General features: G+C 39.6%; 1 protein-coding gene across 15 annotated transcripts in view; it reads left to right on the top strand.

Annotated features, from left to right (window-relative positions):
- TNIK (TRAF2 and NCK interacting kinase) overlaps positions 1-15591 on the top strand; it is a 350539-nt gene that overhangs the window by 244800 nt on the left and 90148 nt on the right. For 9 of the 15 annotated variants that reach the window (XM_056565180.1, XM_056565175.1, XM_056565173.1 and 6 more), the window contains exons 13-15: positions 7044-7154; positions 13091-13177; positions 15072-15287. In XM_056565180.1, the coding sequence (XP_056421155.1) occupies positions 7044-7154; positions 13091-13177; positions 15072-15287 (414 nt within the window). The remainder of the gene's footprint in view (positions 1-7043; positions 7155-13090; positions 13178-15071; positions 15288-15591) is intronic. The other 6 variants (XM_056565177.1, XM_056565184.1, XM_056565186.1 and 3 more) reach the window with 3 other exon arrangements.

Below are 15591 nucleotides of genomic sequence, written 5' to 3'. Positions count from 1 at the left end.
AAGATATTGTGTGTTTGGGACTACAAATCCCAGCCAGTTGTGCAATATGTAAGAGGAGCAGAGTATAATATATATATATATATATATATATATATATATATATATATATATAATCTTCTTATATATTCCATGGCTGGCTGGGAATTGTAGTCCCCTACACACAATATCTAATGCAATATGAAAGAGGAGCAGAGGATAATATATATAATCCTCTTCTCCTCTTACATATTGCATAATGGGACTACAAATCCCAGCCAGTCGTATACTCTGACTGGGATAGAGCTATAGCCCCAGGCAGTACCTGTGATGGATGAATGAGCAGCTGCAGCACGGCACGCAACACGGGAATACATGCCTCTGTTTCTCCTTTTGGTGAGTGACAGGCCGGGAGCAGAGACTTCTAAAGCCCGCCCTCACTTCCTGTATTCTGACGGGCCAGAACTGTTGCCACGATCTGTTTTCATACAGCGACGGACAGAGATCAGCGTGGGCCTCCTTTGTTAGGACCCCTAGTGGCCACTTTTATACATGCGATTTGTAAGTTAAATCAATGAAAAACATTATTGAATGTATTTACAAATAATCATATTTTATAGTGATCTATTGTATTTAACAAAAACATTTTTTGTAAAAGTGGCCATTTAAAATACGGAAATGGTTGTTTTGGTCACATGACCTATGCAGGGTGAACAAAGGGTAGCAGTCAATACAAGGAACTAACTGGTAATTTAAAAAATGCATCCGTTTTACACTCACCTTTGTTTGTAAGGGGATCATTTGGTGAAATTGTAGACCGTAAACTTGATCTTGCGTGTAACCTTAATTTAGAGTTGTTCATTGGTTGATAATTTGCCAGTTTTTTCAATCTGTACCTCTATTTTATAGTAAGATAAAGGGGACTGTAGGGCTTTTCATGGACTCTCATTACTGTCCATGACTGGCTTTAAAGAACTCTGCTTCTCATTAATTAAAATGGTCATTGGGGTCTCAACCCTACTGATGTTCTGTGAACTGTCTGAAGCTTACGTTGAAAGAAATGGATTTAAAGTCCCGCTTACCAACATCTGATGTACAGGTGACACGTTCAGAGACATGTATGCAGCCATCTCAGGCTGGAGAAGGCTTTTTGGCAGTAGGTCTGTTTAATTATATTCCAGTAATGCCCTTACATTTTAATCAGTTACCACTATGTTTACACCCCTGTTTAATGTATTTCCTGTAACCGTTGGTTTTTCATGTAACGCACACGTACTTTGTTTTTGGCACCAAAACAGATCTTTCCAAGCCACATGTACAGACTCTGCCCCTGGTAATGGAGAGCTATTAGTCTTTCAGTGACCATCCTATATATGCTCAATTTATAGAGAACATCCTTGAAAAAGAAAAGGATTCCCCTTTTATTCAGGCAGTTATAGGAGTGAAAAATATTATTTGTAGATAGATCCCCATGTGCTTGGTAATAAACAGGGTTGGCGTTCTCCGCAGAACGCGTGTGCAGGAAATACCCTGATTCATGCTGATGTTTTATCACATCGCTCTTCTCCACTGTTTTGGATATTTGCCCTCAAGTCTGCTTTAAACACTTTTGTTGGAGCCATGAATGGATCTTTTTACATGCATTATTCATAAGCTGCCAGTACTACTTGGCTTTTTATATGTTCTTTTGTGACTTGTTGCTTTCACATCTTCCTGATTGTGTTTAATTTATTAGCATATAACATGAAGATCCACATTGGGTGTTCTTTTGCGTTTAATGCACTTCACTAAAAAATGTAATCCTAAATAGTTCATGAGAAGGAGCTATATGTGTAACATCAGGGTAATGAGGGGAAAGTCAAATTCTCTGCTGCTGCCCTCCAAGCATTGCCAGGGGATTGTTACTAAAATAGTTCTTTAATGTTATTTTAAAGAAATTCTCTGGTTTCTGAGATCCTATAACAGAATCTAGACTAAAGATGCGTTTTCAAGATAAGCTCTTCCGATTTACTGCTAATTGCTGCTTTACGCCTGTAGTTGCAAGATGAAACCATTCCAAGTGCTGCCTGTTGTAATAGCACCATAAATTATTGGAATTCCCATGTATTAGAGGTAAACAAGTTCATAGCTTTTCTGGAGGACCCTTCATATCACTTTAAAACTAAGGACAGGCCATCCCTTAAAGGGGTATTCCAGTTTAACAACATTTTATATGTTGTTGGGACTGATGTAACAAAAAAAAGGGATACTTAACCTACCCTGTTCCCTTCTACTCCTATTCCGGTCCCCTGTTGTTTCTCCCTGCCCAGTCAGCCAGACACTTGCTGCTGCAGTGTTCAAGTGATGTACACACAGCCATCTGCACAATGTCGTTCATCAGAAAATGCCACCTTCTTCCATTTTTGTGTTTATGATGCCCATGTACCTATTGTAGGCACATTGGTGGTGTATAGTGGGTCAGCAAGGGCACCATGACTAATCAGGGACTAAACATACCCTTAGTAAGCAAGCTGGGATTCTCTGTGTTTTCTGACACCTTTATTCTTCATTCTATCACATTTTTTACTGTAACACTTCTGTGAAACAGACAGGCTACCATTTACTCCCTCATATGCATCACTAAGTCTTGGGTGCCCATGGCCATACCACCGACTAAGGGTTTTTTCTTCCCTGGACGGCCTTTGGTATTGCACTACACACCTGATATTTTTGGGATGTATTTGTAATATTACTGTATACTGTATTTGTAATGTTTTTAATGTCTTCACAGCTTCTAGATTGCCCTCTGCTTTGTAGTATATTTAATAACTGTGTATCAATTGTGTTATATGTTAAGTATATACAGTGTATATGTATATATATATATATATATATATATATATATATATATATATTCTGTAGACATTACTTGATTCAACATGATTATTATACAGTCTGCTTCATAGGTCCTTTTCACGCAGTATATTTTATGGCCCAAAAAGTCTTTGGAAGGGACTACAGTAAAACCAGCCATTTTGAGTGGTATAAATGTTTCAAAAAATGGACACCTTTTATGGCCTATACTTGTGAACTGACAGACGTTTCCCCCTTGAATTTAATGCAGTTAAAGGGCCTGTTTTTAAAGAGCACCTGTCACCAAACTAAATGTTTAATATATTGTTCCTCATGTAAATATAAGACACTTTGCTATTTACTTGGTGTTAAAATTCTCAACCTTTATATGTTTTTAATGTCAGTTTGGTCTCCTCCGGGCCTGGCAGGAGTCCAAACTCAGGAAGTGCGTGCGGGGCATGGCGTGTCACAGCTCTCGCAGGCTTCAGTGACGCCAGACCTGCTGGAGAACGCCCACTTTCTCCTGCCAGGAGCTCACACAATGTGAGCAAGGGGAAAGGTATGATGCAGGGCTTTTTAAAGCTCAGAACAAAAAAATTATGGGCAGGAGGGGTGTTAGGAATCATTGGGGAATATAATCTGAGTTAGTTTAGAAAATATGGTATGATGACAGGTACTCTTTAAGGTATAAATTTTATGCAACAACTGGAGGCCCCAAAAACTACATGTGAATATTCCCTTAGGAATCAATGTTTCTAGTTTCCATTAGTCTGCTATATACACCGTGACTGCCTATAAGGCTTTGTTTACCCTTTGTGGTTTTGTTGCGTTGTTAAAAATGTGCAGTTTATATTTTGATTGGTGAACTCCCAGGTCAATCACATATATTTTGCCAATCAAAAAAAATTTGTTAAAAATGCCCAGTGTGAACACAGCCTAAAACAGCTTATGTACATTTCTCCTTCCTCCCTTCTCCAGGTCCAGGTTCACATTGTACATATTTGATGTTCTACGTATTTGCTGAATTGTAGTAATTAAAGATTGATTTGGGGAACATTTCATGTGATGTTAATCATAAAGCATTCCACATGCAGTCACTTGTCCTAATTTAACACAGCACTGCCCTCCGGTGGCCCGTTCCCTATGATACATCCATGTGGCTTCACGCAGCATCTCACACGAGATATTACTCCTCCTTTCACACATTCATTGTGTCACTTTGAAGTATATTCTTTTTTTTTTGATCATTTGCAGTTGATAATCTATTTAACGTTCTCTGTTTATATTCAAGGCTTTGGTTTATATGGCCACAATACTGGTCTACTTTAGTCTCGTCTATCTTTTCTATATGAACTATGAGTTCTCTGTACATATTTGTGGGTGATTTTACAGTGTATTATTAATTGTAAATATATGCATACTTTATCCAACCGTTGTCACTTGTTCTAGTCTTCTGAAAAGCTCATTTGCTAAACATCATAGTACAAAATGTCATTGCATAACCAGGCTGAGATTGGTAACAATAGAAAAGCTAAAACAACTGGCACTTTTCTTTATCATCGACTTGCCAGACTAGTTTTTGCTAAAATATTACCTTTTCCCATAAGGCTTTGAAATGAGATTTCATGTTTTGTGCAGAATGGGAGGAATTTATCATTGTAGGTGTAAGTGAAGCATTTTGTACACCTTTGTTTTGTGTGCTGGTAATGTGTAGGTGCACCAAATTTATTAAACATTTGCAAAATTTTGTGCAGGTAAATGTTTTCTGAATTTACTCTACATACACACCAGAAATCTAAACAAAGTCTGGGCTGGTGTATTTTTGCATCTTTTTGATGGTGTTAAAATTAGAGCCTTTTTTTTATTTATTTTTTTATTTAAAGTCACAATTGATAAATTCATTAAAAAAAAAGTCTCAAAAAAGAGCCTGACTGCTTTGCAGCGCCAACTGTGTGACAAAAATATATACACAAAAACAGCTCTAAAGACAGTGATAAATTCCCCCTAATGTCCCTGGCGTGCACTAAAGATGAAGCTGGATGGACAGTTGTCATTCTTCCAAAGCTTTACTATGCTGTTGTATTTAGAATCTTGGAACAAATTTTATGATGTAAAAAAAAAAAAATTCTAATACTGTTCTGTACATTTCTAGTTTGAACATGTATATAGCTTTCCTTTTAAAGGGGTATTCCGGTGGAAAACAATTTTTTTTTTTAAACTAACTGGTGCCAGAAATTTAAAGGGGTATTTCAGGATATGATGTCTGATCGCATGGGTCCCGCTGCTGGGACCCTCGCAATCTCTGTTCAGCCCAAGGCATTCTGCGCTGCTCCCGAGATGTGATGTCATGACCACACCCCCCTCGTGACGTCACATCACGCCCCCTCACTTCAAGTCTATGAGAGGGGGCGTGACTGCTGTGACAATAAGATGTCGAAGACCGGAATACCCCTTTTAAACTGGTTTGTAAATTACTTCTATTATTATTAAAAAAAATCTTAATCCTTCCAGTACTTATCAGGTGCTGCATACTACAGAGGAAATTGTATAGTTCTTTTCTGTCTGACCACAGTGCTCTCTGCTAACACCTCTGTCCATGTCAGGAACTGTCCAGAGCAGGAGACATTGTCTATAGGGATTTGCTCCTGCTCTGGACAGTTCCTGACATGGACAGAGGTGTCAGCAGAGAGCAATGTGGTCAGACAGAAAAATACAAAAAGAAAAGAACTTACTTTGGAGCATACAGCAGCTAAGTACTGGAAGGATTAAGATTTTTAACCTGTTAAGGACCAAGTGCGTACCTGTACGCCCCGAGTACGCTCCCGTTCTATAATGCGTCATAGCGGGTCGGGCCTGTCCTCTAACGTTGCTAATAGCTATTAACCCTTTAGACACAGTGTTCAAAGTTGATTGCCGCGTCTAAAGTGAAACTAAACTACGCCCGGCTAGCTCAGTGGGCTGTTCGGGATCGCCGTGGTGAAATCGCGGCATCCTGAACAGCTGTAGGACAGCAGGAGGGTCCCCTTACCTGCCTCCTGGTGTCCGATCGCCGAATGACTGCTCAGTGCCTGAGATCCAGGCATGAACAGTCAAGCGACAGAATCATCGATCAATGGTTTCTCATAGGAAATCACTGATCAATGTAAAAGATCGGTGTGTGTGGTGTTATAGCCCCCTATGGGAGCTATAACATTGCAAAAAAGAAGTGAAAAAAAAAGTGAATAAAGATCATTTAACCCCTTCCCTAATAAAAGTTTGAATCACCCCCCTTTGCCCATAAAAAAAACTGTGTAAATAAAAATAAACATATGTGGTATCGCCGCGTGCGGAAAAGTCCAAATTATAAAAGTATATTGTTAATTAAACCGCACGGTCAATGGCGTACGCGCAAAAAAAAATTCCTAAGTCTAAAATAGTGTCTTTTTCGGCACTTTAAAATCATGAAAAAATTTATTAAAAGCGATCAAAAAGTCTTATCGATACAAAAATGGTACCGCTAATAACTTCAGATCATGGCTCAAAAAATGAGCCCTCATACCGCCCCATACGTGGAAAAATAAAAAAGTTATAGGAGTCAGAAGATGACAATTTTAAACGTATACATTTTCCTGCCTGTAGTTATGATGTTTTTTCCCAGAAGTACGACAAAATCAAACCTAAGTAGGGTATCCTTTTAATCATATGGACCTACAGAATAAAGAGAAGGTATTATTGTTACCGAAAAATGTACTATGTAGAAACGGAAGCCCCCAAAATTAACAAAATTGTGTTTTCTTCAATTTTGTCGCACAATTATTATTTTTTTCTTCCAATTCGTTGTACATTTTTGGGTAAAATGACTGATATCATTACAAAGTAGAATCGGTGGTGCAAAAAATAAGCAATCATATGGATTTTTAGGTGCAAAATTGAAAGAGTTATGATTTTTTAAAGTTAAGGAGGAAAAAATGAAAGTGCAAAAACGGAAAAAAACCCGGACCTTAAATAGAATTAAAGGTTAAATAGAAGTAATTTACAAATCTGTTTAACTTTCTGGCACCGGTTGATTTAAAAAAATAGTTTTCCACCAGTGTAACCCTTTAAGTATTGAATAGATGTGCATTTTAGGCTCACATAGTGTGGATAGCACATCATGATATACACATGATAGATCAGGCTACAAAGAGAACTTAAAATGCACACTGTTCTCTGAATTATAAACTGATTGTACTTCAACGTTTTGTTGTTTGTTGTAGCAACAGAGGAGAGAAAAGGAGATGAGGAAGCAACAGGAAAGAGACCAGCGTCGGCGATACGAGGAGCAAATGCGCAGAGAGGAGGAGCGAAGAAGAGCAGAACATGAGAAGGTTTTTATGTCTTAAAATTGGATAATATTTGAATACTGTGAGAATTTAAACATTGATTGTAGAAAAATTTCCATTAGGGGTGTATTCACATGTACAGTATCCTGCACATATTTGATGCAAAGGATTTGGAGCTGCAGCTTTTATTCTGCTGGGTTAAATGTAAATGAAATGCCTCAACACAACTTCAAATGTGTGAATGGACCCTTAAAAGGAAAAGTATTGTGAAAAAAACGTATACGTTTTAGATCGCGGGGGTCAGGCTCCCCACAATCTCATGTATGGAGCCACTATCTCTATGGGAGAGCCATTTAGCAATCTCCGGCTCTCTCGTAGAGCTATATAGAGGGGCTGTGGTGGCCCCCACTTTGGGCGCGGGTTCGTAACACGCCGCTGTGGAGGAGAGCCGGGGCTTCATACAGCAGATCCTGCGGATAGGGGATACATTTTTTTCCCACGATACTTCTTCTTTAAGATGTATTCTGGCACTTGCATAAATATAAATGGTGTCCTGGAGCCTGTAAAAAATAGATAAAAGAAATGCACACTATCCTAGTCCCAGTCACCTGCTTGTCCCCCACAGCTCAAGTTCAGCTCTCTGTTAATTTTTCATTTGCACAGCCCACTGTTCCAAAGATCTGTCAAACGCCAGTGGAGTATAAATGCTCACTGCACCCCTTATTAAATTCTGTGAGGGATGTAGTTTCCAAAATGGGGTCACATGTGGGGAGGGGTCCACTGTTCTGGCACCATGGGGGCTTTGTAAACGCACATAGCCCCTGACTTCCATTCCAAATAAATTCTCTCTCCAAAAGCTCCTTCTCTTCTGAGCATTGTAGTTCGCCCACAGAGCACTTTGCATCCACATATAGGGTATTTCCATACTCAGAAGAAATGGTATTACAAATTGGGGGGCTTTTTCTCCTATTACCCCTTGTAAAAATAAAAAATTTGGGGAAAAACCAGCATTTTAGTGAAAAATTTTTTTTTTTCATTTACACATGAAGGCTCAATGTACCCCTTGTTACATTCCTTGAGGGGTGTAGTTTCCAAAATAGTATGCCTTTTTTTTTCTGTTTTGGCACCATACAGGCTTCCTAAATAAGACTTACCCCCCCCCCCCCAAAAAACATTTCAGCAAAATTTGCTTTCCAAAAGCCAAATTTGACTCCTCTTCTGAGCATTGTAGTGTACCCGCAGAGCATTTTATTTTTTTGAGGGGGGGGGGCATTTTCTCCTATTACCCTTTGTAAAAATGGGGGGGAAAACTGCACTTTAGTGGGAAAAAAATTCATTTACACATCTGACTTTAACGAAAAGTCGTCAAACACCTGTGGGGTGTTAAAGCTGACTGGACCGCTTGTTACGTGCCTTGAGGGGTGTAGTTTCAATAATGGTATGCCATGTGGGGGTGTTTTTGCTGTTATGACACCATAGGGGCTTCCTAAATGCGACATGCCCCCTAAAAACCATTTCAGCAAAATTCACTCTCCAAAATCCCATTGTCGCTCCTTCCCTTCTGTGCTCTCTAGCGCACCCACAGAGCACTAAACATCAGCATATGATGTATTTTCTTACTCAACAGAAATAGCTTACACATTTTAGGGGGCTTTTTCTTCTATTACCCCATGTAAAACTGGGTCTACAAGAACATAAAAAAAGGAAGATTTAGAATTTTCTCCTTCACTTTGCTGCTATTCCTATGAAACACCTAAAGGGTTAACAAACTTTCTAAATGACATGTTGAATACTTTTGAGGGGTGCAGTTTCTATAATGGGGTCATTTATGGGGTAGTTCCAATATGAAGGCCCTCCAAATCCACTTCAAAACTGAACTGGTCCCTGAAAAATTCCGATTTTGAAAATTTTGTGAAAAAGTATAAAATTGCTGCAGAACTTTGAAGCCCTCTGATGTCTTCCAAAAGTAAAAACATGTCAATTTTATGATGCCAACATATTGTATATGTGAATCAATATAAAATTTATTTGGAATGTCTGTTTTCCTTACAAGCAGTTAGAAAAATGCTAAATTTTAAAATTTTTCATGAAATTTTGGAATTTTTCATAAAGAAAGGATGCAAGTATCAACGAAAATTTACCACTAACATAAAGTAGAATATGTCACGAAATAACTATCTCTGAATCAGAACGATTAGGAAAAACATCCAAGAGTTATTAACCCCTTAACGTCCGTGGCCGGTTCCCGATCTGTGAAGCGTGCTAACAAGCTGAGCACGCTTCGTATCTGCGGTGTCCTGGTTGCTGTCAGCCCTCGGCTAATACCGAACATTGCCGATCGGGTTGATGTCTGGTGTTAACCCTTTAGACGCCGCGATCAAACTTGATTGTGGCATCTAAAACGGGAGAAATCCATGTTGGCTAGCTCAGCGGAGCTGTTTGGGACCGCCACGGTGAAATCGCGGTGTCCCGAACAGCTGATTGGACAGGGCGAGGCTCCCTACCTGGCTCCACACTGTCCGATCGGCGTTTGATTGCTCCATAAAAAATGAATAAAAAACTATCAAAAAACAAAAAAGGTATGATAAAAACTTCAGATCACGGCTCAAAATATGAGCCCTCATACCACCCGTAAGCAGAAAAATAAAGTTATAGGGGTCAGAAGAGGACAATTTTAAACGTATTTATTTTCATGCATCGAGTTATGATTTTTTCCGGAAGTATGGCAAAATCAAATTTTAATCGTATAGACCTACAGAATAAAGATATGGTGTCATTTTTACAGAAAAATTTACTGCGTAGAAACGGAAGCCCCCAAAAATTACAAAATGGTGTTTTTTCTTCATTTTGTTGCACAGTGATATTTCTTTCCATTTTGCCTTCGATTTTTGGGTAAAATGACTGATGTCATTACAAAGTAGAATTGATGGCGCAAAAAAAAAAAGCCATCATATCGATTTTTAGGTGCAAAATTGAAAGGGCTATGAATTTTAAAAGGTAAGGAGGAAAAAACTAAGGCTATGTTTACACGGAGGAAATTCCTCAATTCCACACAAATTTCATTCAGCAAAGCTTGCTGAACGGAATGGCGGAATTTGTGTTCTCAGAACACAGAATTCCTCCGAAATTCTAACTCCAATTGACTTTAAAGGGGTACTCCGGTGGAAACTTTTTATTTTTATTTTTTTAAATGAACTGGTGCCAGAAAGTTAAACAGATTTGTAAATTACTTCTATTTAAAAATCTTAATCCTTTCAGTACTTATTAGAAGCTGTATGCTACAGAGGAAATTATTTTCTTTTTTGTCTTGTCCACAGTACGCTCTGCTGACATCTCTGCCTGTGTCAGGAACTGTCCAGAGCAGCATAGGGGATTTTTTCCTGCTCTGGAAAGTTCCTGATACAGGCATCAGGTGTCAGCAGAGAGCACTGTGGACAAGGCAAAAAAGAAATTCAAAAAGAAAAGAATTTCCTCTGTAGCATACAGCTGCTAATAAGATTTTTTAATAGAAGTAATTTACAAATCTGTTTAACTTTCTGTCACCAGTTGATTAAAAAAAAAAAAAATTCCACCGGAGTTCTCCTTTAATGGGATTCCACAGCATAATTCTGCAAAATATAACTGATCTTTTCTTTCGGCGGAATACAGAAAGCAGAATTTCCGCAGCAGCATGCTGCCGCAGAAATTTTGCTGTCTGAATGGCATTGCAGAATCCCAGTGAAATCAGTAGGCAGTAAATTACAGCAGAATATTCAGCAGAATTCTTCCACAGAATTTAACACACAAATTCCACCGTGTGAACATACCCTAAGCCCTGTTTTCTTGATTGTCTGCCAGCCGAAATCCCTGCATTCTCTGCATTATTTCTTAAGGTGTATATGGAAATTAGGATGCATACATACATACATGCATTTTTTTGATGTGCAGGATTTGAAACTACAGATTTGAAGTTGTGTTTAGTCAATTAGTAAATGTTGAACTCCGCATACAATCTGCAGCTTCAAATCCTGCACATCAAATATGAGCAGGAAACTGTACACGTGAGGTTATTAAAAACTGCACTCTTGAGATGAGTACATCTCAGAAGGTGGGGGCTGGAGGGCTTATCGGGGACAGTCAGGCCCTGTCCTGTGGGTAAGAGAGGAGTTTTTAAAAGTTTTATTACTTTTAAAGGGATTCTTCATTTTAGGATTCTGATGGCCTGTCCTCAAGTTTGACCATCAGTATCTGATCAGTAAGGTGCAATCAGCTGTTTGGACAATATATACAAAATGGCCCCGATTTACTATTGTATTGTGCGCCAAAATGGGGAGCATTGCTTCAGAGTTTGCAAAAAAAATTAAAAAACAGACCAACTTTACATTTTACTTAGAAAACCCAAAAAAGGGACATGGCTTCCGGGAAAAGGGCCTGTCCCCGAAATCCAAACATATTGTGGATGATTTGAGCTCTGGAAAACCACATGGCTCAGAGCAGTTGTAAAAAAGCAAAACATAGGGAACCATTAGGAAATATACCTGTCTGGAAAGAAAACTCCACTCCACTATTTAGTAACCAAGGCCAATGTTCCTCATCCAGAAGCCTCTGCTCTGTACACAGTGTTGTGATAACGCCGGAGTTCTGCTGTGCAGCTCCCATTGAAGCTACAGTACCCTTGCACCTCCGTTACGCAGTGTACAAAGCTGAGGCTTCCAACTGATGTACATTTTGTATGTCAGGCCTTTGAAGTCCATTTCCAAACCAAAAAAGTCATAAATTAGAAAGAAAATTGTATTAGTGAGCTTTGCTAAAAAATCGAGCCTAACATCTTGATAAATTATGGCTACTTTGCTTCAAAAACACGTATAAGCTGTTGCACAATCTTCTGTATACTTTTATGGTTATAGAAACAGGTCACCTTGAAAATTCTGCCCCGTTTACCAACATCATGAGGAGATGAGCAGAGATATACATAGTTTTGTGTAAAATGATTCAGTAAAATTATTAACTTTTAGACTAACATCCCCACTCCCCACTTAGGATTACCCACTGAACTCCTAAAACGGAAATAATCAGGGACTTAAAGGAATAAAATAAGTTATACTGAATATTTTCCAACAGGGTTAGGCTGGTTTCACACTACGTTTTCTCCCATACGGGAGCGCATACGGCAGGGGGGAGCTAAAACCTCGCGCTCCCGTATGCCTTCGTATGCGCTCCCGTGTGTCATTCATTTCAATGAGCCGGCCGGAGTGAAACGTTCGGTCCGGTCGGCTCATTTTTGCGCCGTATGCGCTTTTTTGACCGGACCTCAAACCGTGGTTGACCACAGTTTTAGGTCCGGGGGAAAAGCGCATACGGCGCAAAAATGAGCCGACCGGACCGAACGTTTCACTCCGGCCGGCTCATTGAAATGAATGACACACGGGAGCGCATACGAAGGCATATGGGAGCGCGAGGTTTTAGCTCCCCCCTGCCGTATGCGCTCCCGTATGGGAGAAAACGTAGTGTGAACCCACCCGTATACAACAATTTGTTCAGCTCTTCTTGCTACTGTAGCATTATGCTGGCAGGTCAGACTGCTTGTTCCATGTGACAGGTTCCATTCTAGGTTTATTATTAGTTAAATATAAGGTCATACCGTTAGCCAAACAAATAATTGTGCATCCATTGAAAAAGATCCAAAACATAAATTTATAACTTACGTATTGTAGAAATTTGTAAGAGCAATTTACATTAGGATGGAAGAAGAACAATGCGATGGAGCAAGCAGGCACATGCTGATTAATAAATATAAAAGAGGTCAAAGCTTTGAAACAGCATTTTTTGCAATGTTAGGCAAGTAACCTGAAGTACCTGTATCTAGTTTTTCTACCTGATTTTATTTGGGGAACTCTATACTGCTCTTCTTACTAATTAGTTTTTTTCCTATTTATGCATCCAATGTTCTATTTTCCTAACCTCTAAGCTTTCTTGCTTCTTTTTCCTATGGACACGGTCAGGAGTACATCAGGAGACAGCTAGAGGAAGAGCAGAGGCAGTTAGAGATATTGCAGCAGCAATTACTGCAGGAACAAGCCCTGCTTCTGGTAATATACACGTGCCCTGCTCTTGCATGTCCATCCATCGTGTATGTGTGCATGACAGCAAGTGTTTGTCAATCATGCCACCCTCATGACATATTGTATGACATTTGCATGTTTTTGTGTCTCTATTTATGATGTTTTGCACTAGTTGTGCAATTGTTTTCATAGTATGTTTTATCCTAATATAGTATCATCCTGTAAACAAAAAGAATCCAGAGTTCAATGTGATGAATGGATTGTGGACATGAAGTGAAGATTAAAAACTTTCCAATTTTTTTTGCATTTGGAATAGAAATTGATTTATCAAAATGTATCATCAGAAAATCATGTAATATTTAAACAAGGTTTTATTATGTTAAATTTATGTTTTTTCATCTACCGTATATACTATAATATAAGCAGAGGCCCCTAATTTCACCCCAAAAACGCAGGAAACGTTATTGACTCGACTATAAGCCTAGGATGGAAAATACATCATCCCCCCATGTCATCATCCCCCCTGTCCTCATCCAAACCCCCCTCGTCATCACCCCCCTCGTCATCACCCCCCTCGTCATCACCCCCCTCGTCATCATCTTCTCCCCCCCCCCTTCATCGTCACCGCCTTTCAATCCCTTCTCAGTGGTCTTCAACCTGCGGACCTCCAGATGTTGCAAAACTGCAACTCCCAACATGCCCAGACAGCCATCGGCTGTCCGGGCATGCTGGGAGTTGTAGTTTTGAAACATCTGGAGGTCTGCAGGTTGAAGACCACTGCGGCCTTCTTCATGATCCAGACCCCCCTTTAGTTTTCTACTCACCTCCCCTCGGTGGGAAGGAAGGGTGAACTGGTCTGGGCCGTCCATATTCGACCACCTATGCTGCAGGGACCGTCCGGTGGGGAGGGTTAGTCTTCCGGGCTGTCCATCTTCACCGGGAGGCCCTCTTCTCCGCTCCAGGCTGACCCCGGACTAGTGACGTTGCCTTGACGACGACGCGCATGGACGTCCGTGCGCAGCAGATGTCCGTGACGTCCCTGCGCATGAACGTCCCTGCGCAGGTTGAAGCAGATTAGGCTCTGTATGCATGTCACTCTAAAGAGGACAAGACTGTACTTCATCACTTCATAAAGACTCTTAATCAATATTTTTCTTAATCAATTTACTCCTATTAAATTTAGTATGATGAGCATAATATATATGTATGTTTGAACCTAATACAGTATGAGGTATTATTGGGTGCCAAGGCCTGATGCCCTCTGTAAGGCAGAGAGCATGCTACTAGATCCTAGGGATAGACCATAAATATGTGTAACTGAAAAACCCCTTGATTAATCTTTAACTACTTGATTAATATTTTTTTCTGTAGCAGATGTTGTCTTTACTCCATCTCTTAAGGGGGATCATAATCATAGCATTGGTGGCTGTTGGTAGTGCTTGTAATTTTCCACTATTAACTGCTCGACCTTAATTTGCACCTTAATGTATTGGCCGACAGCTCGGCAGGTAGCGATAAATCAGACGTGCTACCCAATTTAAGGGGTATTTCTGTATTACGGTTTAATGACTCATCAATCAGACAGATCATATCGGTTGCTATGTTCAAGCGCAGGGACCCCCACCTTTAATTACAGTTAATGGGTACAGGCGCTGGTTTTTATGCCATGGCTTCATTGATATCCGTCAGACTTTTAGGTTTTGCAGGTCCTTTATTAAAAGTGCCTTTAAGTTAGAAGTGACTTAAAGTTAGGTCAGCCTTAATGACATAATCCGCATAAATCATCTTCACCGCGTAAAATACACATTTTTGGTGCTTTGAATATTAACTCACTTTCTGCAGACATCGCCCATGCTTAAGCTGGGTAGTCCTTAAAGTTGACTCATGTATAACTTGAAGTACTTTGTTGGTTTTCCTAAAGGAATATAAGCGCAAACAGCTAGAAGAACAAAGGCAAGCAGAAAGACTACAAAGACAATTGCAACAGGAGCGAGACTATTTAGTCTCTCTGCAGCAACAGCAGCAGCAGCAACAGCAGCAGCAGCGGCAACAGGAGCAAAGACCACCTGACAAGAAGCCCCTTTATCATTACAAGGAGGGTCTGAACCCCGCCGAGAAACCTGCATGGGCAAAAGAGGTATGGTGGTTGTATAATCTAGAAAGGGGTGCCCTCCACTAAAGCTTATGTAAGGCCAGTGAGCTTCCATTTATGTTCACTGTCTCATGTTTATATGTTTAATGTACTTTTTAAATTCATGTGATTTTAGTAATGGTGAGCCTGTGGAGAGAACTGTTTTACATTGTGAATCTTTTCATGTATTGGTGTTTGTTTGTTTTTTTGGGTGTATTTTTTTTATGTTATAAAATGTTAGCTGTTAAAATGTTATGTAATGTCAAGTAAGAATAAGATTTATACTAAATATTTTGTTTACTCCCTTAAA

This window comes from Hyla sarda, chromosome 3 (assembly GCF_029499605.1).
Source record: "Hyla sarda isolate aHylSar1 chromosome 3, aHylSar1.hap1, whole genome shotgun sequence".
NCBI lineage: Eukaryota > Metazoa > Chordata > Amphibia > Anura > Hylidae > Hyla > Hyla sarda.
The sequence above is the reverse complement of the archived record's forward strand: the minus strand, read 5'-3'. Positions and strand labels throughout refer to the sequence as shown.